This window comes from Meles meles, chromosome 4 (assembly GCF_922984935.1).
Source record: "Meles meles chromosome 4, mMelMel3.1 paternal haplotype, whole genome shotgun sequence".
Taxonomy (NCBI): Eukaryota; Metazoa; Chordata; class Mammalia; order Carnivora; family Mustelidae; genus Meles; species Meles meles.
The window spans coordinates 154,456,818-154,483,180 of record NC_060069.1 but is presented as its reverse complement, the minus strand read 5'-3'; the positions used below and the strand labels follow the sequence as shown (position 1 = coordinate 154,483,180).

Sequence of the window (26,363 nt, the reverse complement as noted above, 5' to 3'; positions counted from 1 at the left end):
TCTTGGCTCTGTCAAGTTTCTCTATGGGCCTGAACACAAAAGGACACAGACTACATGCCATCCTGAGCTTGGACTAACTTCGTACGTTGATTTGCGAGCTTAAAAATTTTAAAACATTTAATTTTGCCTCTGCTGTCTTTTGGGTTTGCTGCTGTAAAGACTACAGCCCTGGCCCAGTCATTTGATTAATAATTCTGAGGAACAGGATACCATCCTACATCTACATGGTGGTTCTCAGTCAGAGAGTGGGGGATGGTTGCCCCCCTTCACCCTACCCCCCGAACATTTGGCAGTGTCTGGAGACAATGTTAGTTGTCACAATGCAGGGTGTGGGGGCACTACGGACATTTGGTAGGCAGAAGCTAAGAATGCTCCCAAACATCCTACAATGCAAGGGACAGCCCCCCACACCCCCAACAAATATATATCTGTCAACAAATATATATATATATATATATATATCTCCAAAATGTCAATAGTACCACTGCTGAGGAACTGATCTACAGGACACAAGGAACACTTCCTGGCACCCAAAGCCCCTAGCAGTTCCCAAGGGCAGCCTATGGTAAAGAAAAATGCAGAAGGATGCAATGAAGGCCAAAGCCAGTTTCTGAGACCAGAAATGCAGAATCTTAGCAAAGTGAGTTTTATAGACAAAAGTTTTGCCATTCCTGGTAAAACTTAAACATGTGGAAAAAATAGAGTGTAAATCCAGGCCCTGTAGCCATTTGTGTTAACAAATCACTGAAGCGCATGAGGGAATACCAGGTGACCCTGAGGTCCTATTTTTCTAAAAATGTGGAAATAGTCTAAAGGCACATGGGGGGGGGGAAGAGTGGTATTGATACGCACTGACAGTCACTCACAGTCACTACTATGGCATGCATTAGGTAGAATCATAAGAAACTGACAATTTTTAATTGAAATCTACAGAGACAGCAGTTTCCTGTGATTCAACCTAAATTTTATGTATGCTGTATTGTAATGTCACTACATATTAAGATTATAACACAGTATCATATTATATATGATATATCCTATTAATATAATCTACAGATGCAGCCATCTCGTTACTATCATATGATTTCATAAGTTACATATTATAATTATATTAATATCACAGATTACATTTATATTAATATGGGCATGTTAATATGCTGATTATAGACGGCTGGCAACCTTTTTTCCGTAAAGGACCGGATACTTCATATTTGAGGCTTCCCCGTCCCACAGTCTGTGTCATGGCTCCACTCTGCAGTGGTCGTTCACCAGCAGCTGGGAGAATTCCCAACAGGAGTGAGGCTCATTCCAGTGAAACGTCATGCAGGGCAACGGATACGTGAATTTCACATAATTTTCACGTCAGAAAATACTATCCTTCTTTTCACTTTTTTCAACCATTTAGAAAAGTAACTCATGCTCACCTTGGGGGCCGTAAACTGGTGGAGTCTAAAAGGTGGGTTTTCCAACCCTGTCATTATCTCGGTATTACAGGATTATTTTTCTAGATAGTATGTGTTATGTTACACTGCATTACATCCTACCATGTTGTAATGCCACTGTAGCCTACCCCACCTTACGTTCCGTGACTCCCCGAGTTACCACGCTCTGGCACCGCAGACCATCACGCCGCCTCCCTGCCCACTAGCATGCTGGGTAGGCAGCCCCCGTGGCTTCCGGGGCAGCAGCATTCTGGGTAATGCTCCTGTGGGCGGGCCGCGGGCGGGAGGGCCGTGGCCTCCCCGGCTCCCACCTCCCACCTCACAATCTTTTCTCGCCCGCCCCCACAGCGGCCCCCGACCTGACGGCCTTCGGCGACCCACGCCAGTTCCCTGCGCTGCCCTCCATCTCAGACCCTCGCATGCACTACCCCGGAGCCTTCACCTACTCCCCGACGCCCGTCACGTCGGGCATTGGCATCGGCATGTCGGCCATGAGCTCAGCCACCCGCTACCACACGTACCTGCCGCCGCCCTACCCTGGCTCGTCGCAGGCACAGGGCGGCCCCTTCCAGGCCAGCTCGCCCTCCTACCACCTGTACTACGGCGCCTCGGCTGGCTCCTACCAGTTCTCCATGGTGGGCGGCGAGCGTTCGCCGCCGCGCATCCTGCCGCCCTGCACCAACGCCTCCACGGGCTCGGCGCTGCTCAACCCCAGCCTCCCGAACCAAAGCGACGTGGTGGAGGCTGAGGGCAGCCACAGCAACTCGCCCACCAACATGGCGCCCGCCGCGCGCCTTGAAGAGGCTGTGTGGCGGCCCTACTGAGGCCCCCGCGGCGGCCGAGCGGGAGGAGCGCCCCTGCCCAGACCCAGCCTTTGCTCTGGAGAGCCCGCGGGTATGGGGTCCGCGGCCGGCGCTGGGGAGGGGGCGCGCCCCTGCCACCTGGGTTCTGGGATCTCGCTCTTCTCCGCGCCCACCCCCACCCCGGCCCTTGGGCACTCGGGCCCCCGGGGCCGCCTGCGCCCCCGAGGCCATGCGGAGCACCATTGCTGTGGGCCCGGCTCACCTTTTCCGAACCTGACCCAACCTGAGGGTGTCCGCTTCACCACCACGTGGACGCGTCGTAAGGCAAACAGGAAGATTCCCAGAGGGAAACTGTGAATGCTTCTGATTTAGCGATGCTGTGAATAAAAGAAAGATTTTATACCCTTGACTTCACTTTTTAACCAAGTTGTTTCTTCCAAAGAGTGGAATTTTGGTTGGGGTGGGGGCGGGGAATGCAACTCCTCTTGTTTGGTATCTAATTCGTATTTTTTAATTTTCTTTTCCAGCACCTTATAAATTGCAAAGTGCATATTTGCATTTGGGGTGGTTTTTATTTTTATATATATATATTAAAAAATTGAGCTTGCTTCTTTCTTGCTTTGACAATTGAAAGAAATATGATTCCTTTTTTCTGTAAGTTTTATTTAACTTTTCTTTTGGACTTTCGTGTAGTTGTTCTTTTGAGAAACAGCTACAGCTTTGGGTCATTTTCAACTACTGTATTCCCACAAGGAATCCCTAGATATTTATGTATCTTGTTGTTTAGACACTTACTTATGTGTTGATACTTTTTTTATTATTTAAATGTACTTATATTAAGAAGAAAAATATCAAGTACTACATTTTTGTTTTTGATAGTAGCCAAAGTTAAATGTATCACATTGAAGAAGGCTGGAAAAAAAAAAAAAAGGATGAGCAATGTGATGACTTGGTTATCTACATATTGTTTACATTAAACTCCCTATCATGTTAATCAAATGAGTTGGTAGCTAATGCAGCAATGTTTTTAATGCTTTTTAGATACTGAGGGTCATTTGAAGGATCTGAAGTATGGAATTTTCTGCCAAGCTCAACAAAGGGTCTCATACTGGACTCCCTCCCTTCCAACAGAGAAGGTCAAATCTGGTTCCAGGAGGTTCAGATAGATGTCAATGATTGCACCTCTGGAGAGGATTTATTTTCTGCCTAGGGGTTTGCTCCCTCCATGGGCTTGATCATTCTAGACGTGCTTTGTAGCCATTGAATCCAAAGTAAGCTATGTAGAAGAGCAGTATCCACATGGGAACCGAAAGAATGGATTTATGGGTTCCTTAACTGCTCCCTTCTGGAGTAGTAAGGAGATCATCTGAATCCAGAATTCAGATCTTTTAGCTCCAAGAAAATACTCCTATTTGATACAGTACCTGTTCATTGATTCAGAACAAAACTTGTGGCTGTTCCCCAAGGCTGGGAGTGGGAGAAACTAGACCTGGTGTCTTTGGTGCCTGAAGGTCTCCAGCTGAATTTTCATAGGGTGGCTTGGAAGCATACCTGAACGGGACATTTTTCCTCTGTGCGCTTCCATGGAGTCACATAGGAAAGCATCATCCCCCCTGTGCCAGACTCCATCCCAAGCTGCTCATTCAGCATCCATCTTTGCATTGCTTTCACCAGGCTGAGACCCTACCTAATGGGGTATGTGCACTTTTATCTGTGCATCAGCATGACAGGAAAGAGTCATGTCACAGCTGCCCATGGCTACAATTCAGAAGTATCCAATGTCACTGTAAATTTTTATTGGAGAATTTGGTCAGAATGCAGTTGTTGTACAACTCATAAATACTAACTGCTGATTTTCACATATGTGTGCTCAAAATGATCTGGTTGTTATTTAATGTACCTCTTAAATTAGTTGAAACGATTTCAGGTCAACTCTGAAGAGTATTTGAAAGCAGGACTTCAGAACAGTGTTTGATTTTTATTTTATAAATTTAAGGATTCAAATTAGAAAGATCTTTGGCTGCAGGCAGCAAAACAGCTGGTCTTATTTAAAACAACTTGTTTTTGAGTTTTCTTATATATATATATTGATTATTTGTTTTACACAGATGCAGTAGCACTTTGGTAAGAAAGAGGAAAGCAGTTTGTGTTGTCAGGTCGTTCTTATCTAGAAAAGAGCTAAAACAGATCTTGGAGAAATTCAGAATATATTCATTTTCATTTTAGACATTCTCTCTCCATGATTCAATTTAATGTTTTATTCTGTATTGTGTTTTTGCAGCACAATTATCCTTAAATGTCAGCAAATTGAACATTTTTGTTTTTGGAAAGGACCTTTGGCCCCTTGACCCCGAATCGAACCTAAGTGTTCTCAACACATGTCGCCATATCTGACCTGACAAAAAGTTGGGGGAAAATGAAGGAAAAAAATTATATGTTCCAGTTCATTTCTGGTACCGGAAGATATTCCAACTCAAAACCAGCCTAATGCCCTAGAAAGGGGATCAGACAATGCTTCACATTGAATCTTCACTCTCAAAGGCATGTATGAGGAGAGCTTGTCACTTCTTTGGAGTCCCACTGGTCTGGCTAGTCAGAGTTTCACAGACCCTTACCAGCATATTAGTCCCTAATCGTAACAGAAAAAATTAAATCAAACTTTAGTGTTTGGGAGATAGGCCTCACGTTACACTTAATGTTCCCCTCCCCCTGGAAAAATTGTATTTATTACCTTCAGGTAAATTAAGGTGGTCCTTTAATCAAGGAGACCCTTAAGCCAATAATGTAATAACTGGATCTATCTGGGAGCATTGGTCCAAGACAAGAAAGATTAAGCCATTTCTACTGCTTGTTCATGCCTTTATTTATAATTTCAACATGGATATGTATTTTAATTCTTTTTGGTTTTTCTCACTATATTTCTTATATGACTTATATTTCTTTCTTCTGCTGGCTCCCTAATATCTCCCTCTGTTTCTCTTCTCCCTCCATCAAACCTCTCCTCCCTCCTCCATTCTCTTGCTTTATATAAGGAGATAGCACACACACCCCCAACTTCACACCAAGTGTCCAGAACACGAGGAGCTGCAGGTCTCCTCGCTTTACATAAAGGAACACGGTGAGTCAGCCTTTCTCCTGCTCGTCATGGGTTTCTTCCAGCAGAACAGAGACATTGCCAACCATTTTGGATCTGCTTGCTGTCCAAGTGCAGCAACAGAAGCCTTCCTGGACAAATTACAATCAGTGAGTTAATAGACAGCCTTTCTGCTGCCTCACATTTCTGTGCAGATAAACAGAAATGCTCTGATTGGAAAGGAAATGAATGGTTTCACTCAAATGTCCTGCAATTTAGGATTGCAGGTTTCTGTCCTGAAAGACCTGCTTCCTTAGGACATTCCGTCCTGGCAATTTTTGTTTTTGGTGGTTTTATTTTCTGGGGTACAACACGTTTGGGGGCTTTTATACATGAAAAATCAGTTAATAATCTCAGAAAACATTTTTTTTTACATCTGAACAAAATGTCTTTTTGTTTACCTACAGTATACAGTCATTTGGGGTTTTGTTTGTTTGTCTGTTTGGAGTTTTTCCCCTCCCTTTAGCCAGATCAGTATTGATGAGGCTGATCATTTGGCATTTATTTTTTCTTTCCCGAAGAGTTGCATCAACAAAGTTAATTGTATTTATGTATGTAAATAGATTTTAAGCTTCATTATAAAATATTGTTAATACCTGTAATAACTTTTTTCAATTTTTTTGTGTGTGTTTCTAAGGACTTTTTCTTATGTTTGCTAAATACTGTAGACAAAAAAATGCTTCTTTCTACTTTGTTTATTTTAGAATTAAAGATGAGCTACTTTTTATTCACTTTTGTAAAGAGCTAATAGCATGGTTCCAATTTTTTTTTAAGTTCACTTTTTGTTCTAGGGGAAATGAATGTGCAAAAAAAAAAAGAAAAAGAAAAAGAAAAAGAACTGTTGGTTATTTGTGCTATTCTGGATGTATAAAAATCAATGGAAAAAATAAACTTCCAAATTGAAATGACAGTAAAACACATCTATTGAAAAAGTAACAATGGGAATTGCAGTCCTACTTGGACAGGCCCCACCTAGTGTCTATTTGTGTAGCAGTTACTGGATCTGTTCACAAAACATCCTGGAAATTTGTGTGTGCTTTCTTTCTCCCTGGTACTGACATATTGAATACTTCCCTAAAGGGAACTGTCAATCTCGAGGTTTAAACCAGATACCTTATGAGAGAACACCACTCCTCCAAGCCCCTGTCCAAGGTGTTTCCAGACAGGGCAGGAGAGCAGACACTCCGTTGTGTGTAGTCCACTGCCCAGAGTCAGAGTGTCTGTCCCTGCTGCTGCCGGGAGCATTCCCCATACCCAGCCTGGGCAGGGCAGCTGGACTGCTCCAGGAGCCTATGGGTCCTTACTTTTTTTGTACCAGAGTTTCTTCTGTAAATCCAATATTATCACTAGTGAATGGCAAATAAACAGTTTGGCAAGTACATATACCATAGCACACTGGTATTGTCTTTTTCTGAAATGGAGGAGCTGGGAAGCCAAGTGAAGCCACTTCAGCACACAGAACATCTTCAAGCGCGTTCTTCATGGGCTTGCCAGGCTTCAGGCTGACATCTGTGCCTTCTCTGCCCTGTGCGTCCTGTATCCCCTGGCTTCTGAGGCCAGGAGGGACGGGGTAAAGCCCAGGACCCCAGTGCTGCCTCTCTGGGTATGAAGGAGCAATGTCTGTATATTTCATGTCTGTTTAAAAAATAATAATGATTTTTTAAAAATAATGTTAATAATTCAAAAGAAAGACATGACATTTGCAAACATGATGTGGAAAGGGTGGATATTCAATAGGAGGCCAGTCACCATCCCCAGCCTCCATTTCTTTAAATCATGGGAATCAGTTTTGAGCTGTGAAGAGGAGTTTTTTTACAAGGTCTTCCCTCACTACCCCACGGGGCCAAACATTATTCATATTTCAGCCTCGACACTATGTGAGCCAAATTACCTCCCGACCAAGAGTCACCAGCTAACCCTCCTTCCCAGGTCTTTTTGCTGCCTTCTCAGGGTCTCCCATGGTCTGCAGGGTGGCGCCGAAGAATGTCAGGAACCCATGCAAGTGGGATCAAAATAGATGACTGGCCCCAGGAAGTCATGGTTAACGAGCAGAGGCAGGAGGTGGGCAGGAAGATCAGGTTATGTATGTTCAGAAAGGGAGCCTTGTGGGGCCGCCGAGCATGTTATCAGGAGCCAGACTGCCTGGGTTTGAGTTCCAGTTCTGCCTCACGCTGGGCAACAAACTAAACCAGTGGCCTAGTTCTTCTCACCTATAAAAGAGACACTAATGCTGTCAGTTAGGAGAGCTAAATAACTTAATACACATGAAACTCTGCATAAAGTGTTGGCACATAATACACGCTCAATAAATGAAAATACACAGAATAATACTGCTCATCATTAACAACATAAACAGCCTCAGATAAAAAGTTAAAAATGTTTTCCACTTCTCCCAATCCATGCCCTGCTATTATTGCTAACTGGGTGGTGGTTGCCATTCCAGACTTTTTTCTATACCCATAATATACACCATATACTTTATCGCATCCATGCAAAAAGACATCATACAATATGAATCATTGCTCACTTTTTGACTTAATATATAATGCGTGCCCTTCAGCACAGTTAGACCTATTTCATTCTTCTTAATGACTACACTGCATGAAACTGTATGGTTGGACTCATTCATTAAACCCTCCCCTTACTGAGAGACAGTGAAGGTGTCCCCGATGTCTTGCTACACAACAGTTCTCTGCATATATCTTATGACCTCATGTTTGAATTCTTTTACATTCAAAAGGAACTGCTAGTTCAAATACCTCCAGAATGCTCTTTCAAAAGGTTTTATTTAATTAGGTTTCCATGGGCCATGTGCTAAGAAGCAGAAAACAGAAACTTGCCAGGTAAATGCTTGATGACCATTGTCTGTAGCAGATTTCTTTTTTTTTTTTTTTAAGATTTTATTTATTTATTTGACAGAGAGAGGTCACAAGTAGGCAGAGAGGCAGGCAGAGAGAGAGGAGGAAGCAGGCTCCCTGCAGAGCAGAGAGCCCGATGCGGGGCTCGATCCCAGGACCCTGAGATCATGACCTGAGCCGAAGGCAGCGGCTTAATCCACTGAGCCACCCAGGCGCCCCTGTAGCAGATTTCTAAACCAGATCTTAGTGTGAGAGAGTACCTTAGTACCTTCTGAAGTGCTTAAAACATGCCAGAGGAGGAGTGAATTAAAAATAACAACACATATTTAAGTGCTTACTACAAGCTGGGCTCTGGTTTAAGTGCTTCACATACACTAGCTTATTCAGTTCTTATAGTGACCCTATAATGAGGGGGAGGATCCCATTTTTACCCCCGCTTTGCAGATAAGGACACTGAAGTCCTGTGAGGTTAAGCAATCTGCCTGTGTCCCATGGCTGCTGGTGGAGGAGCTAGGATTTGAGCCCAGCAGTCTGGTGCACGACTCTTTGCCCTTCACCATTTTCCAGACTGAAGCTCTGAGAAAAACTGACACTCCTTGATAACAAAAGACTCAAATAAACCCTCATGAGTGGTCTTTCCCTTCAAAGAATGCTAGTCTTAAAAGCAGAAGGGAGAAATGAGTGCATGAGAGTTTCCAGAAAAGGGGGAGCCCAAAGGGTTTCCAAAGAAATTGTTCACCCTTGCTCAATGCTCAAGATCATGGAGAGTTCCAAGTGAAAAACCTCTTCCCTGCATGACTGAGTGTGTCAGGCAGACCCTGTGAGGTCTGAGTGGAAGACACAGCCCTAGTCTTCCACAGCTTCTTGATTCTGCCCTTCATCTATTTATTTTTAATGAAGAAACTGTTTTTTAAGACAGTTTTAGATTTACAGAGAAGTTGAGCAGATACTATTTAGAGTTTCCATCTCCCCCGCACCCTCCAACAGCCCCTCTACCAGTACCCAATTTCCCCTGTGACTAACATCTTAAATATTAGTATGGTGCATTTGCAACAACTTATGAGCCAATGTTGATACCTTATTGTTAACTGATGTCCACAGTTTATTCAGATTTCCTTAGTTTTCACCTAATGTCCTTTTTCTGTTTCAAGATAGTGTATTACATTTAATTGTCATGTTTCCTTAGGCTCTTATTGGCTGTGACATTTTCTTAGACTTCCCTTGTTTATGAGGATCTTTAAAGAGTACTAGTCAGGCACATTGTAGGACATTCCTCTGTGGGAATTTGCCTGCCATTTTTCCCTCATGATTAGACTGGGGTTATGAATTTTGAGGAAGAAGATCACAGAGGTAACATGCTATTTTTATCATATTTTATCAAGGGTACATGCTATCAACATGATTTATGACTGTTGGCATTGACCTTGATCAGCTGGTAGAAGTGTTTGTCAGGTTCTCTTCTGTAAAGTATCCTTCAATCCCCACTCCCCTTTCCATACTGTGCTCTTTGGAAGGAAGTCACTACACACAAGCCATGTTTAAGAAATGATGAGGCAGGAGTCTTGCTAGAATAGCAAGCCAGCAGCAGTCAAAGTAAAGTGCTAGTGTAAAGCATCCTCTGTGCTCCCCTCCTGCTAAGTGCATGAGCACCCAATCTCTGCCCCTTCCAGCCAAGACAATCCAAATATTCAGATTTCTAGAAGTAGCTCCGTGTTGCTCAGTCACTTTGGGTCCACTGTCTTTTTTCAAAGCTAAGTTTTCCTTCATCCTTTATTTCCAGATGATGCTAATAAAGTTCTGACCAAAAAGTATCCAAATGTGGCTCAGGATGCTAAAAAGTTGCCACCACTTTTTTTGAAGGTTTGTGGACCATTTGTTGATCTTTATCTTTTGACCTGACAGAATTCCCCATATCTTTGTTCAAAAGCAGCCCACTCCATATGCTTCCCCACCCCAACTTTAAGTGGTGTCCCAGAATTCTAGATCCCAGAATCCTAAGGGAACTCCAAAGTGAGCAAATGCCCCTCTCTCTCTCTCTCTGATGCATAAATATTTTACCCTATCCCTTATAGTTTCTCAGGGATAGCCTTGTCTCGTTCCTGACATATTCTAGAATTAAGATCCCTGCTTACATTTTCAAAGGGAGAGAAGATGACACAGAATGTGTTTACTGCCCCAGAAGGAGGAGCGTTTGTTATGTGCCAAATTTTTTTTCCATTTTATTTATTTTTTCAGCGTAACAGAATTCATTCTTTTTGCACAACACCCAGTGCTCCATGCAAAATGTGCCCTCCCCATTACCCACCACCTGTTCCCCCAACCTCCCACCCCTGACCCTTCAAAACCCTCAGGTTGTTTTTCAGAGTCCATAGTCTCTTATGGTTCGCCAAATTTTAATATCAGTAATTAAGTTTTACATACCTCAAATTCTCTCTTGTTTCAATTTCCTTGATGCCATTGTAAAGATTAATTAATGTTTCAAAAGTGTTCTGAAGATGAAAAGTCTTACATGCAAACAAAGAATGATTACTTGTTATTACAAATAGTGGTATGGGGCCACTTTCTTCCCTCACTTTAGTGATTATGGGAGGGTTTCTATAGACAATTCAAAGCTGCAGTGTCTTCCTTACAAAATGGTTGCCTTTCATCAAAAATTTATTCTTTGGCAGTGAACAGCAGTCTTTCCCTCCTACTGGGGGAGGCAGACCCCAAACAAATCAACAATAACATATTGTGTATCAGTTGGTATATTCATTTCCAAGGATTGTTGTAACAAAACACCACAACTGAATGGCTAGCAACAACAGAAATGTATTGTCTCACTATCCTGGAGGCTGGAAGTCCAAGATCAAGATGCTGGCAAGGTTTATTATGTCAAACAAATGCAGCCCTGGAGTAAAGCACACAGTTCAATGAGTAGAGCAGGGCTGGATTTCAGCTCCCATTCACCAACTCATCTGGTCGCTCAAGGTTTAGGAGATTATTGCAAAAGAGGAGGTAAGGAGTGGTTGGATTCTGAATCTATTTTCAAAGTAGAGCCACCAGGCTATGCTGATGAATTAAATATGATGTGTGGGAGAGAGAGGAATCGAGGATATCATCAAGGTTTTAGGTCTGAGGAGTAACAATGAAGTTGGCAGTCCTGGAAACAGAAGTCTGGGGAGAGGTGACCAGAGACCCCTATCTCATGGTGGGCCAAGGGAAGAGGCAGATGCAGTACATGATCTTCAAGATTTCTTCCAACAGGGGTGCCTGGGCAGCTCAGTGATTTAAAGCCTCTGCCTTCAGCTTAGATCATGATCCCAGGGTCCTGGGATGGAGCTCCACATTAGGGTCTCTGCTCAGCAGGGAGCCTGCTTCCCCCTTTATTTCTCTGCCTGCCTCTCTGCCTACTTGTGATCTCTGTCTGTCAAATAAATAAATAAAATATTAAAAAAAAAGATTTCTTCCAACAATGCAGAATACACCCAGGTGGAAACAGAAGTTGCAGTAGCCAAAAAAGATTGACCTTTCTTGTTTGCTAAGAATTCTACTTGACAGCCACATACATGGTTTGGTAAGAAAGTAGCATTCCATTTTCCAACAAGTATTCTGTGATCTAGATCTGACTCTAGGGGGTGGAACCTTGAACTATCCTCTTACCATGTTCTCATTCCTTACTTTGGAAGGTGAGGAATCTCTCCTCCCTGTGGCCTCATTGCCCATGGACAAGCAAACCCAGAGCAAGGCCTGTCAGCTTCACCTTCTCCCTATGCCAATCAGCTGGCCCCCAAGGATGGAGAGAGGATTTCACCAAGTCTGTGTGTGCCTTGACTTTGGTTTTCAAACAGAATGGTCTGCATGTTAAAACCTGCAAAAACAACAGGATTTATAGAGCTGAAATACTTGTGCTTTCCTTTCATTAATGAATTTTAGAGAGCCAAAACCTGCCAGTTGTCTACCCCAATATCTGTTTTCCTTAGTAAAGATTCCCTTGGGCAAATGACTGCCTGGAAGAAAGACTGTACCTCCCAACCTTCCTTATAGCTTGGCATCCCATATGACACACTTCCAGCCAATGTTATCTAAATGGAGGCAGCTCCCAGAGAAACTAATTAACAGAGAGTAGATATGCATATGTTGCCCCTTCTTCTTCATCCATTCCCAGCCTTGCTGCCAAGAATGAGGTGATGGTCAGTAGAAGTGAGCTACACCCAAAGGGGTGAATGACATTAGGAGCCTGGTGCAATGTCTTCATGGAGTCTCCATCCCACCTGAACTGCCTATGTCTGGATGCATCTACATGAAAGAAAACTAAACATTTGCATTTCACTTAAGCCACCTATATGTGGTTTTTCTGTCACCAAGGCAAACTTAATTTTAAGTGGCATGCACACATAAATGGTTATCTTGGTCAGAAGCACTGACTGGAGGAAGAGGTGCTTTCTCTTCCCCCAAACTCTTATTCCCTCCAGTTTATCAGGTGCCCTTCTGGATGTTCAGGGACTTCAACATAGTGAAGAAGTAAGAGGAGGTAGTGTGGCTGCTCCAGAATCTACCAGGATGAATGGTCCCATGTGTCCACTGCTAACTCATCCCTAATTCTGCCCTAACACTTGTAACAACCCAAAATTTCCTAGGTCAGTTTGTCAAAAACCACTTTGCCTGATAGTTAAATTACCTTAAAATTTAACCCAGCTGCAGAGTTTTTGCCTTCCTTGCATGTCCCATCCTTGTCTGCCATTTGTTTTTCTAACTGCTGAATATGTCTGAGGGCATTTCTGACTTTTCAAAAAAGCCTTTGATAGGCAGCTATCAAGTTTGCAGTGTTTTGTAGATAAAGTGAGGGTTTTTGTTTGTTTGTTTGTTTTAAATCTGGGTATCCTTTCTTCCTTTGTAACTAAATGGGGGACTTTTTAGCCAGTTTCTCTAAAGATCCTTTTCTCAAATTTTAACCAATATTGGTTACTCTTTTTTATTTAATTTTATTTAGTTATATTACTTTGTATTTAGTTTCACAAGAAGAGTTTCCAAACAGATGCAAAATCTTCAAAAAGGTGGATTTGAAGAATACTGGCCATTAGATGACTGGCCATTAAGCTGGTTTTCTATACATTGGTTTTGAGTGATATGATCTTCTGCTTATACATAAGACATTTCCAAAATCTATGCTCCTTAAACCTAATTGAATGACTTGACATTCCCAAGCCTCAAATTCTATACCTGTGAGGTACAAATAAAAATGTCTGTTTCGTCTATTATAAACTATAAGTATGTTTGGCAAAAAAAAAAAAAAATGAAGACAATAGAAAGTGTTAGAATGAGTCACTACAACTCTCCTGCTTTGCAGGTGGGAGTAAAAATAACCTCTCTGGGGTTGCAGAGTGGCATAACCACTCTGGAAAACAATTTGACATTACGCTTAAAAACTGAACACATCCTTACACTTAGTCCCAGCGAGTCCACCACCAGCAAACTATTCAATAGAGTCTTCATATGCACCAAGAAATGATTTCAAATGCTTACAGCAGCATAGCATTAATTGTCATAGCAAAAACTAGAAAAAACCCATATATCCACAATAGAAGATGGGTAAATAAGCTGTGTTGTAGTCTTACAATGGAATAGTATCTCAGGATGAAAGTGAATGGACTATAATTGCATGTAGCAAAATAAATTATGGGAAGAAAAATCAGAAGAATGTACAGGGTATAATTCTATTTATATGACATTCAAAAGCAAGCAAAATATTTTAAGGATGCATACACAGGTGTTATGAGAAAATTAGGGGAATGGTTAACACAAAATTCAGGATACTTGGTTACACTTGGTGGATGAGGGAGAAACAGAGATTCTGAGATATCGTTATATTGTTTCTTAGTTTAGGGGTACATGCAGGCGTATTTATTTAATCATATACATAGAATTTGGTTCAAGAAGACTGTTATGAGATAAAACTCAATTTTGAATCAGTGTCTCTGGTCCCATGATCCAATATTTCATGTGACAAATATATACATATGGTCATCATGGGAACCAAGTAAAAGAGAAAGTGGCTGCTACTGGAACCACAGCTCAGATCCCACATTCCAGTGCCTATCATTCTTATATAACCAGATCATTTAGTCAGAGGAAGAAAAAACACCAACATGCTAATAGGAATGAAAGTATCCAAGGGGGCAACAGCATCCTTATTTGAATTCCTTTGAATGTCTCTTCACAACAAACCGTTCTTAAAGCCCTGATGATGTCCCTGAAGTTATTTATGAACACTCTCTAGCTGCTCCATGAAACAGAGGAAATGGCTATGTTGTCCATAGATTAACTCTCCACATGTGGTTAATGATTTAAATACTAAGGAGGGGGATAGGTGCACGTGGGTGGCCCTGAGAAGTAGGAGATAGTAAAAATAAAAGAAGGTGGCAATAACCACAAATTGAATGTAGAAACAAAACAGTCTTTCTTTTGGTTTCAATTGTTTTTTTCTTTCTTCACAAATACCTCATGTCTGTGTAATGATCTGTTCAAGACCCACTTAAAAAACAAGCCCTTAGCAAGATCCCAGCTCATTGGTTAGCAAGGAGGGAAGAAAGCTTGCTTTATGTTGTAAAAGGTTTGATGTAATTGCCTTCTCCCTGGCCTCTTCGTCTAAACCACAAACTCCTGCAGTCCTGAGATTCTGCTTGGATTTTCTCCCAATATTTGAATACATAAATATAGGTCTGCAAGTACACTGCCCCTGTTTATGAGGGTTTTAAAGATCAAAGCATCATTTTCAGCTCTTAGGCTTGTCACTTTGAAACATACTGTACTTTACCATTTAACAGGTAGTTCTTTCAGACTAGCCGATCAGGCTCTTCCCATCTTGTCTTAACAATGACTCCTACAGTTTGTGTAAAGAAATGCCTTCAATGGAAGATTTTCCTCTATTCCCAACATCTTAAAAAGTTTAGTGCCTCTTGGGTGCCTGGGTGACTCAGTGGGTTAAGCCGCTGCCTTCGATTCAGGTCATGATCTCAGGGTCCTGGGATCACGTCCCACATCAGGCTCTCTGCTCAGTGGGGAGCCTGTTTCCCTCTCTCTCTCTCTGCCTGCCTCTCTGCCTACTTGTGATCTCTCTTTGTCAAATAAATGAATAATAATAAAAAAAAAACTTAGTGCCTCCCTTCCTCCCTTTAATGGAGCTGAGTTTTAAAGGGTACAGGTCTGAGTTTCTGTATGTGTCAATCTGAAGACACCATAACTGTGATTCAAAATCAAATGGTCACAAAATGGTGACAAAAGAGAATATCACAAAGTAGGCAAAAAGTAAGAGCTCACAGGATACCACTTCTCTAGGTACTGCCTGAACTTAAAGTGTAAAGAATGGCTCCAAAAAAAAAAAAAAATGTCTCCAAAGTCATGAACAGCCTGGGGGTCAGGTCACATTGCTTAATAGTCATTGCCCCTACATGTTTATCTTTTTTAAAACAATATTTTACTTATTTATTTATTTATCAGAGAGAGAGTAAGAGAGTGAACAAGCACAAGCAGGGGGAGCGGCAGGCAGAAGGAGAGAGATTGAAGCAGGCTCCCCGCGGAGCAGGGAGCCTGATGCGAGATTCAATCCCAGGACCATGGGATCATGACCTGAGCCGAAGGCAGATGCCAAACTGACTGAGCCACCTGGGCATCCCCCTACATGTTTGTCTTGTATTTTCTTGGAAACATTGAGTTCAAATCTGAACTTTGGGACATTTTACATATTTCTCACACAGACTAAGAAAGAGCAAATAAGAACAAGAACAAAATGAGGGGAGGAGTAAAGAAATAAAGTCAGAAACAGAGTTTAAATTAATACATTTCCTGAAATCATAAACATAATTTAGGGTTTCAAAGACCTGATTCTCAGTTTATTTGACTGCCTATCATGAAGTTAAGAAGAGTTATGCATTTGGTATGTGAAAAGTAGATTTTGAGAGATTTCTGCCTCCAGTAATTGTTGGAGTGCTAGGTTGCAGATCAAGACACCCATAGGGAACAACAAATAAAATTTCAATGTATGTGTGTTTGAAGACATCAAACCAAGGTAAGGAGGAACCTTAAGGGGCTAGTATCCTAGAAAGCAAGGGAAGTAAAAAAGAAGTGAGAAGTGATATGAATCTGACAGTTGGCATTTCTTTTGCTTTTCCCTTCTAGTCATTTTCTGTTTCTCAAGGATTCTAAGAAGCTAAAAAAAAATTTTTTTTAGCATTCAAAGTACAGAGACATAAATCAGGTTCAGGGCTCTGTAAGAAAGAAACATGAAAGAGATGCTGATAATTACCCAGGCTTCCTACTAAAATGCTCAAAGAACTATACCTGGATGTATAGCCTCACAAACACTGAAACACAGATTCTAACCATTTCAGTATCTGCATGGATTAAGTTACTCTAAACCCAACTGCTTTCCAAAGCATAACAAATTATAACAAATTAAAATGAAGCATAACAATTATATGAAGAATTTATATATGAACAATCAAATTATATGAACAATTATTTATACACAACGTTTGCTGTTCCATTGGAAATTAGTTGGCACATCAAAAGACATGAACAAATAACTAAAACCAAAAGAAATCACATTTACTGTAAAAGGAACAATCCCACCAGGAGTTGTCAGATACAGACTTTGAAATATATGTGACCAATAAATGCAAGAAAGTTAGATGGCTATATGTAGACCCTCTGCAGAGAACTCAAAACTATATTTAAAAAAAAGTAGACAGTCTACAACTGAAAATACTTGAACTGAAATTAATAACTTAACCAGTGAATTTAATAGTAAACAAGAGAGGGCTAAAGAAAAGATTAGTGAACTAGAAGATAGGTCAAAAGAAATAGACTGAAATACAGAGCTAAAAATTTTTAAAATGTGGTACATAGGGACACATGGGTGTCTCAGTTGGTTAAGCATCTGCCTTTGGCTCAGATCAGGATCCCAGGGTCCTGGGAATGATTATCACATCCTGCTCCTTGCTCAGTGGGGGGTCTGCTTTTCCCTCTACCTACTGCTTCCCCTGCTTATGCTTATTCTCTCTCACTGGCAAATAAGTATATAAAATATTTTTTTTAAAGCAGTACATACAGAACAGAGCATAGGAGACATATGGTACATGGTGAAAGTTCTAATATATATATAATCAAATTCCAGGACAGTAATAAGAAAACAAGATTAAGAAAATAGGTAGGAAAAATATTCAGAGAGAGAGAGAGAGCGAGCAAGTAGGGGGAGGGACAAAAAGAGAGGGAGAGAGGACTCCTTATTGAGTGAGGAACCCTACATTGACTGGACTTCATGACCCCGAGATTATGACCTAAGCTGAAACCAGGAGCTAGATACTCAGCCAACTGAGGCACCTAGGCACCCCATTAAAATACATGACAGTAACAACACCAAAAGCAGGAAGAGATAAAGTTAAAATGTCCTATGTTCCTTGCATTATCCATTAGTGATAAAAGAGAAAATATTAACTTATGGTGGATTTCAATGTCAAATATGCACGTTATAATCTAGAATAACCATGTAGTGTAAGCACTTGAGAGCTGGGTTTTTATTCCGGGGTTTTTTATTGTAACACAAGTACCCAACTCAAATTTTTGATTATCAAGACATCCACTTCAAAGATGGCTACCATGAATAAACAAATTGTCAGTCACAGGACTAAATAAAGAGCCAGCCCTTTCCACCCATTAAGTTTCCCTCTGTTTTGGATATCTCTAGTAGACTCAGATAAGTGACCATTTGGTCACTTGTTTTCCCCTTCCTGTACTTTAATTCCTACTTTTATGTTTTAATCAACAATAGAGAGTGAACCTGCAAAATCCTAGCCCCTCATCCTTGACTCCAATAAAAACAACCCCAGGGCTGCTTCCCCCACCTACTCTCTTTGTTCTCATGTCCTCACTGTGTATCTCCAGGAGTATCATGTGCTCTCCAGGACCTTTATTTTCTTGAAGTTTCTAAATGGCTATTCCTGAGGTCATCTTGCAATCATAATAAGAAAATGCCAGTCTATTGACAATGTTGGTTCAAAAAAAAAAAAAAAATTCTGGGAGGAACTCACCACAGGCCCAGGTGAGTGCCCTCAGGCATTTCTAACCAATAGCATCACTATCAATAAGCTCAGGCCCCCACAAAACAAACCAGAAAAAAAAAAAATATATAACAGACAAATATATAACAGAGTAAAGGAATAATAAGAAATAATTACTCCAAATAAAGTAAGAAAGGTAGCAACTTAAAGAAAACTTAGCAGCTAAAGCAACAAAATAATATTCCACAGTTTCTGTGAGTCTGGAATTTGGAAACAGCTTGTCTGTGGTGCTAACTCAGAGCTTCTCATGAGGTTTCTACCAAGATGTCAGCCAGAGCTATAGTCATTGGAAGGCTTCACTAGGAGGATCTTTCCTCCACTTTTAAGATGACTCATTTATAAGACTATTGGCAAAGAGTGTCAGTTCTTTTTTAAAATTTTTAAAAGATTTTATTTATTTATTTGACAGAGAGTGAGAGAGCAGGAGCAGGGGGAGCTGCAGAGCAGGAGGGAAAAGCAGGTTCCACATGGAGCAGGGAGCCCAATGCAGAACTTGATCCTGGGATTCTGGGATCATGACCTGAGCTGAAGGCAGATGGTTAACTGAGACACCCAGGCACCCCAAGGAGTCTCAGTTCTTCACAACATGTGAATGGAAGTTTGAGAGTTCCAATAACATCTCTTCTGTGATCCAGTATTTTTAAATAATTCACTGTCATTTCTGCCTATTCTATTTGATAGAAATGAGTCAATAAGTCTAGGGCACATTCACAGGAAGATAAAGCTATACCTCTTGAAAGATGAAATATCAAAGAATCTGTGGACACATTTTAACGCCATGAAAAAAATGAAATTAAAGGAATTGTAGAAGGTAAGACAAAGAGAGAACAAAATAAACCATTTTGTTTCTTTCTTCAGAAACCATAATTATTTAAAAAAACCATTAAGTATAAAAACCAAATATTCCAATTATATAACAAAGACTATCAGACTGGATAAAAATATGCTGCTTATATGAGGCACACCTTAAATGAGTATATGGAAAAAATTTTAAATAAAGAATAGAAATAGATTTACACTCATGCAAACACTAATCAAAAGAAACTGTAATAGCCATATTAATAGTAAATAAAGTAGCTTTGAAGGCAAGGAGCATTACTAGATAAAGAGAAACTTTTCATAATGATAATGACATTTAGTAATAAAAGGGTCAATACACCAAGAAAATACACTACAAATATGATAAAAGACATTAAGAACAAAGTGCCAGTTAATGTGAAAATATAAATGAGTGGAAAAATTCTTTAAAAAAATTTCCAAAACTGACACAAGAAGAAATAGAAAACTTAAATAGATCTCACGTCTATTTAAGTAATTGGATGTATGATTTAAAATCTTCCCATAAACAAAACTCCAAGTCTATATCTTTCATTGGTAAAAAACTTGTTTACAATTGGTGTTATTTGTTCCCTAAATTTAAAACTATTTAAATATACTTAAATTTAAGTTTAAATTAATTTCTTAAAATTAATAACACTAATTATAATCAAACTTCTTCAGATGACAAAAGAAAAGACATTTTCTACTTATTTTCTGAAGCCAGCATAACCTTAACCTTGATACCAAGGCCTGACAAGAATATTGCAAGAAAAAAAAAAAAAAAAAGGAAAAGTATAACCCAATCTCATCCATAAAACCACAGGGGCAAAATGACTGAACAAAACATTATCAATTTTAGCAATATAAAAAAGGATGAGACATCACATCAACTTGGGTTTGTTCCAGGAATTTAAACTGGCTTACTATTCAATAATCAATTAATCTATGAAGATGGTATAAACTGTGGTATATTTATGCAATAGGATATTATTCAGTAATGAAAAATAGTAAATTACTGATTCAGCAACAAGAATTTTCTCCCAAACAAGATTTAGTTAAATGTATTAGTTAAGAAGTTAACAAAGAATCCATACTGTATGATTATATCTTTGTAAACACCAAAATCAGCAAAAGCAATGTAAGGTTATAGAGGTCAGGACAGTGATTGCTTCCTTTAGGAAGGACGAAGCAGACAGTGATTGGGAGTAAGCATAAGAGAGGCTTCTATGGTGTTGCTACTATTCTACCTCTCATGGGTTACATAGAATTATGTTAATTTTGTGGCAATTAATCAAACTAATCACTAGTTACCATTTGTGCTTTTTATGTATATAAATGGATTTGAATATCAAAACTAAAAACTTATGTTTAAACACCCAAGACACTATAAACTAAATTATACCAAATAAAAATTTCATAGCAGTTTATAATTCAAAAAAGTGCATTTATACACTATCTTCCTTACTCTTCACTCCAGCCATCAGAGGCAGCATAGGGTGTGTAGGTAGATATTGTTATTAACCCCATAACACAAGTGAAACAAATGAAATATTGACAAGTTCAGTGATTCATCCAAGATGTTATATCTATTATCAAAATGCCAAGTCATCTAATAACAACAGAACATCCTAGGATTATTGAAACATTGACCATATTGTCCCCTTGGAGTCCAATTGAACAAAAGTTATTTAAACCATTGTAATGAAATCCATGAACATGGCTATTTAAACTCCACTTTCCCATTGCTTTACAAAGCCAGATTATCCTGTGCAGAATGATGGATAGAGCGTAAACTTTAAAGTAAAATCAAATCTGGAAGGAAAAATTCCAGACCTTGTAACAAATTAACTGTATAAATTTGGACATGGTACTTCATTGCTCTCAGCATCGCTTTCCTCTTCTACGAAGTGGGATGAATAGCATGCCTTTCAATAAGGTTGCGTGAAGAATTAATTAAATGACACCTGAAAATTGCCTGGCGTGGTGCCTGAAAGCAACTGGTACCCCGTTATGTTGGTTCTACCCCTCCAGACCAGCCTTAAGTTTCATAAAGGAAGTGAGTTGTTTGCCCTGTGGAGATCAACCCAAAAACCCTCAAATAATTGTGAGGAAAGCAGAGAGAGACACCTGAATTTATCCAGTCCAGCAGAGGTGCTTGCAAATGAACTGATTTGTTTAAGGTCGTTACTTATGCACAATATGACTTAAAACCTAGGTCCAAAACCCACCGAGGTTCAACAATTTGGGTAAATCCAACACTACTACCACTATCAACCTTTCTTTTCCTCTGGGGAGAGACACTGTTTCTACTTGCAACCCAGTTGAAGGCATGAGTGAAACAACCCGCTTTTATGAAAAATCCCTCGAGATCAGGCTGTGTAAGTATAGGGTTAACCCTGGACAGAAGTAATCCCTCCCTCTCCTCTCCTCCCAGTACATTTTATATTTAATCTTTCTACAGTTCATATTCACACTTCATTGTGACACTTTACTAGTTTACCCTTGGTCTTCTCTTAGGAACTCAGAGAGGACAGAGTCTGTGTATCATTTGTTTTTATATGCCCAGCTGGGGGGGGGATTAAAAAATGTATTAGGCTTCAAAAACTGTATAGAAGGAAGAAAGAAAAGGAAGAAGGGAGGGGGAAAATAAGGAAATCAAATTAATTTGTGAGCAAATGAAGCAAGGTTTGTCTTTAAATGCCCCAGCCTCATCCTCTGTGCCCTATCCTCTCCACTACCTCTCTCACCCCATCAAGCATCTAGATTGGTCAGTGTTTTCTCCAACTTTCCAATGTCCTCTTATCACAGCCTACTCTCAGAAACAAGCCCCTGGACCAGTGATTTACTGCTACTGTGATTAGGAATCACTATGTTGTTTTTTTTCCAGGTGGAAGATGCATTTCAAGAATTTCCTAGAATTGCAGGAGGCTTGATCCCTTGTTAAGGGAAGGCAGGTGAGGAAGACAAGGAGTTAGAACAGGGAGACTTCTCAGTAGCCATGAAGCTGACCCGTGCTTCACTCATGAAGAAAAGTGGACATGAGGGTGTAGACCTGAGGCTGTTACTTAATCTCAAATTCCTTGAACTTCATTCTGTTTATTTTCTCAGACCTTACACCCAATTTCCCACAGAGACACCTGTGGGAAATCTCCTTGGAGATTCTGATCAGAGGCCCCAGTCTCTTCTCACAGGTGTCACGTGTTGGGTTCGAAGCCGCCTCACCTGGGTTCTACTGCTAAACACATCCATGTGGTCCAGCCATCTCAAATCATCACAGTTTAGTAAGTCTGGGTAGTATGATGTGATAATAGATGCTTCATGTCTTCCCCAGGATGTTTATGTTGCATTGTCTTCTGCCATAGAGCCTGGGCTTGAATAATTTCCTTTTATCTGGCTACTACTGAACTCAAATACCTCTTTGGTCCCTTTGTGCATGCCTACATCCTTTCCCTTTAGCAAGAGGTGAATGCTTCTAGAGTGTGTCTGGGACCATCTTCCAGCATCTTACTGATCTGAATGAGGCCAAGGGTACCAGCTGAGGCACAAAATCAGCTGACATCAACCTAGCCAAGGATGGGGACAGCTCACAGACAGAGACGTATTTAAGGTAGGGGTCAAGGGTTCATTTGCCACGTTGAGAAAGATTCAGACAGATGTCCTCCAGACATGGATCTAAAAGGGAAGGATAAGAGGATTAGATCACATTTTCCCTTTAAGACTCAAGTCTACCTTGATTGATCCAAACATTCCTGCCACTAACAGCATGTGTGACCACGGGAACATTATTCACAATTTTGCTATCAGTGAAAAAGAGGATTATAGTTCCTCACCTCTTAAGTTTATTGTGAAACTCAACAAGTCAATAGGTACGAAGAATTTGGCACAAAGTAAACTCTTCACGATGTTGTTGTAATTATTCTCAGGCCTTTTTGTTTTCTGTGCAATTGACTCAAATGCTCATATTTTTAGAATATTTAGAGGAAGATAGATTAGTTTGGTCAATCTACCTCAAAAACATATTGGTAAAATATATCTTGCCTTGAAGTATTTAATGTTAATACATGTGATAAATTATCTTTAACTTTTAATAAGTTAGTTGTAGATGTTTTTCCTTTATCATCATCTGAAATTACATAAAATACAGTCAATCAGTTTTTCTTAATTACAAATCATTATGAAAAAAATCTAATTTCCAAAAATAATGGGTGGTTTATAGCTTAACATGTATGTCCCTGTGCTATTTTCTCGGGATCCTAATTATTAATGCTAAATGCTAATAACTCATGCTGATGCTAATACATAATCTTGTCAATTCATCAACCTAAAATTAATTTTTTTCTTAAAAATAAATAAAAACAATTCTACAAAACAAAACAAAAACTCAAGTCCACCTGGTAGACACTTCTTCCAATGGATGATTTAATTAAAGGGACCACACATGACTTTTTGGTAATGGAGATAAGCACTTTCAAAAAAAGAGGCAACAGAATTTTTCTGCTAAAGGTGCAAGGGTGGGGTCATATTCATCCATCCTCTTACTAAATTGTGAAACCAAACACAATGATGGAACTAGTAGCAACAATAATGATACGTAGTAAATGTATTGAGAGCTAACTCTGTGCTTAGTCCTTATGAAGTCTCTAACTCTAATCTTTACAATAACCATGTGACAGGTACATTATTTTTTCATATTACTGATAAAGTACCTGAGTCTTAGAGAAGTTAAGTGGCTTGCTCATGGTCACAAAGCTAGTAAGTGGCAGAGCCAGTGTTCCAACCCAAGTAATCCTCTCCAGAGTCCATGCTCTTGGTCTATACCCACTACTGTTTCCCAGTATTCCCATATTTCCAAGACCCGGTCTTGTTTTTTGAGGGAATTAATGAATGAATAAATGAATAAATGGATGAAAAAAACCATACGGACTGGATGCTTATTACACAACATACAGCAAACTAGAGGTACTGCCAAGTTTTCTAATTTTCACAACCAAGTGGATGTTGCCATTGGGCCTGGAGGTAAGAAACAGGAAATATTGAACATCTAGAAAAGGAAGGTAGTGGGTTGAGTTCAAGCTGTGTGGAGTTAGGATATTGATTTGGGACATCCTGGAAGGCTCCACATAATGATGTCCCTTCATACCTCCCATCCCTAAGATTCCAATCCATGCTGAGATGGACAACAGGGAAAATTGCATTTCCCTGACATTGTTCATCTATCTGTCAATGGAGTGTGTCAGGATCTTCCTAATTAGACTGGTAGCTCTCAGAGAACAGGAAGCTTCCTCATACATTTGCAGGTCCTATTTCACCACTCAGTGATTGATTCAACATGACTGTTCTCAAATTTGGGCCATAGATGGCTTGGGGGAGCTAAAGTTTCAAGAGTGCCTTGAACAAACCTGCTTCCTAGTGACATATGTCTTTTGGCCAAGCAGGAAGAATCCTGATGGCGTTCTGTGAGACACCACTGACAGGTTGTCAAAGCTGAATTATGTACTTTCGATTAGTTGTTAATGGGCTTATTCCAGAAACAACATCCTTCAAGCCTTGGTAAAAATCCCATCCTCTCCATAAAGCACTCTCTGAACATCCTGACCCACGGCAATCTCTCCATTCTCCAGACAACCACCAAAACTCACTGGGCCATAATTTGGCACTGGCCATCTATTACTTTGTTCATTCATGTCTTATACCAACTGTAAGTCCCATGAGGACAAAGACCATGTCTTCTACTTTTTTGAGCAGCAAGATAAGATTTTTAGAGATCTATTAATTCCACAAATCTTTATTGCACATCGACAAGATGCCAACCAGGAAGGCAACAGAAACAAAACAGATCAAAACCCCTTCCATAGTAGAGGAACTCTCCCCTGTGCTGCCTTGTTCTTGCCACAACTCTCTTCCCCTATTCCTACAGAAACATACATTCACTGATGGGTACAAAATACACAGAGTACCAAGATTATAGTCACATTCTGTAAAGTAATCTCTGAAGAATGGCAAGTCCAGGTCAATCACAATGGGTTAAAAAGAGCACAAATGGTGACCCTTTCACTGGACTGGAGAAATGCTGCCCACACAAAGGGACGGAAACTGAAGGGGAAAAATTGTGGGTTTCTAAAGAAGGCCTCTATGCCCTATCCCAGGGGTGAGCTTGGAACACGCTCATGCTAGAAGCCATTTGTTAGATTTTCAGAAATTTTATGGACTGGTTGATATTAGCAGCTAGAAATTAGACATGGAGTTAGTTTTCACACTTTTGAAAAAAACAAAGATACAAATTTGGGCCTTTCTTTGTCCCTCCCCCTCCGCAGACCAGAGGGACAGTTGTTAAACACTTACCAGCACTGTTGAGCCTGCAGTGTTCTCCCAGCCTCCACCTCAAAAACAGTTGGGTAGAAAAGGCAACAGGACTAGAAGGGATGACCTGAGATAGCATCAGAGAGACTCAGGGAGCATCAGAAACTTCCTCGCACCCAGAGAGGGGTGTGCACCGGGCCTCACAGTCAGAATAAGAAGGAAACAGAGTCGCAAGCTGTGACTGGATACTTTAGTGGGACACAAGCACCTCACAATTATTTTAATCATTATTAGAAATAACTAACGCAATAAAAGTGGGTGAAGGTGAGAGCATGGCATGAAGCAAGGGTTATGATTAATCCAGTTCTGTGCTCCCATGATCCGCAGAAAAGGAAAAAGAGGAGGAGGTTGCCATGATCTGGTTGCCTGGAGACAACCATGATGAGACCACAGCAAAAACCAAAGACATGCTGCCATGATTGTATATAGACGCGGCCCAAGAAAGCAAAAACTCTTGAACTCGCCAAACTTGTTCCAAAAGCAACTCTCCCCCGCCTCCCACCCCCAAAAAACCACCAAAATGAATAAGTTACCCTGAAGTATATACAATTTTTTCTACCCCTATTAGTCTGTTCAGGCTGCCATAACAAAGTACCATAAACTGTGTATCTTAAACAATAGGCATTTATTTCTTGTACTTCTAGAGACTGGAAGTCTAAGATCAAGATCCATCAGGGTTCAGTTTCTGGTGAGAGCTCTCTTCCTGGTTTGTGGATGGCCACTCTGTCCTCACATGACCTCTTCTTGGTGCACATGTGGGAAGAGAGAGCATGGTCTCTCTCTTCCTCCTCTTATAAGACTACCAGTCCTACTGGATCAGAGCCCCAATCTTAAGATTTCACTTAACCTTA

General features: G+C 40.4%; 1 protein-coding gene across 3 annotated transcripts in view; it reads left to right on the top strand.

The window, feature by feature from the left end:
* RUNX1 (RUNX family transcription factor 1) overlaps positions 1-6,732 on the top strand; it is a 248,854-nt gene extending 242,122 nt beyond the window's left edge. For all 3 annotated transcript variants that reach the window (XM_046002999.1, XM_046003000.1, XM_046002998.1), the window contains one exon: positions 1,791-6,732. In XM_046002999.1, coding sequence (XP_045858955.1) covers positions 1,791-2,266 — 476 coding nt within the window. In that variant the 3' untranslated portion in view covers positions 2,267-6,732. The remainder of the gene's footprint in view (positions 1-1,790) is intronic.
* The last annotated feature ends 19,631 nt before the right edge of the window (positions 6,733-26,363 follow it).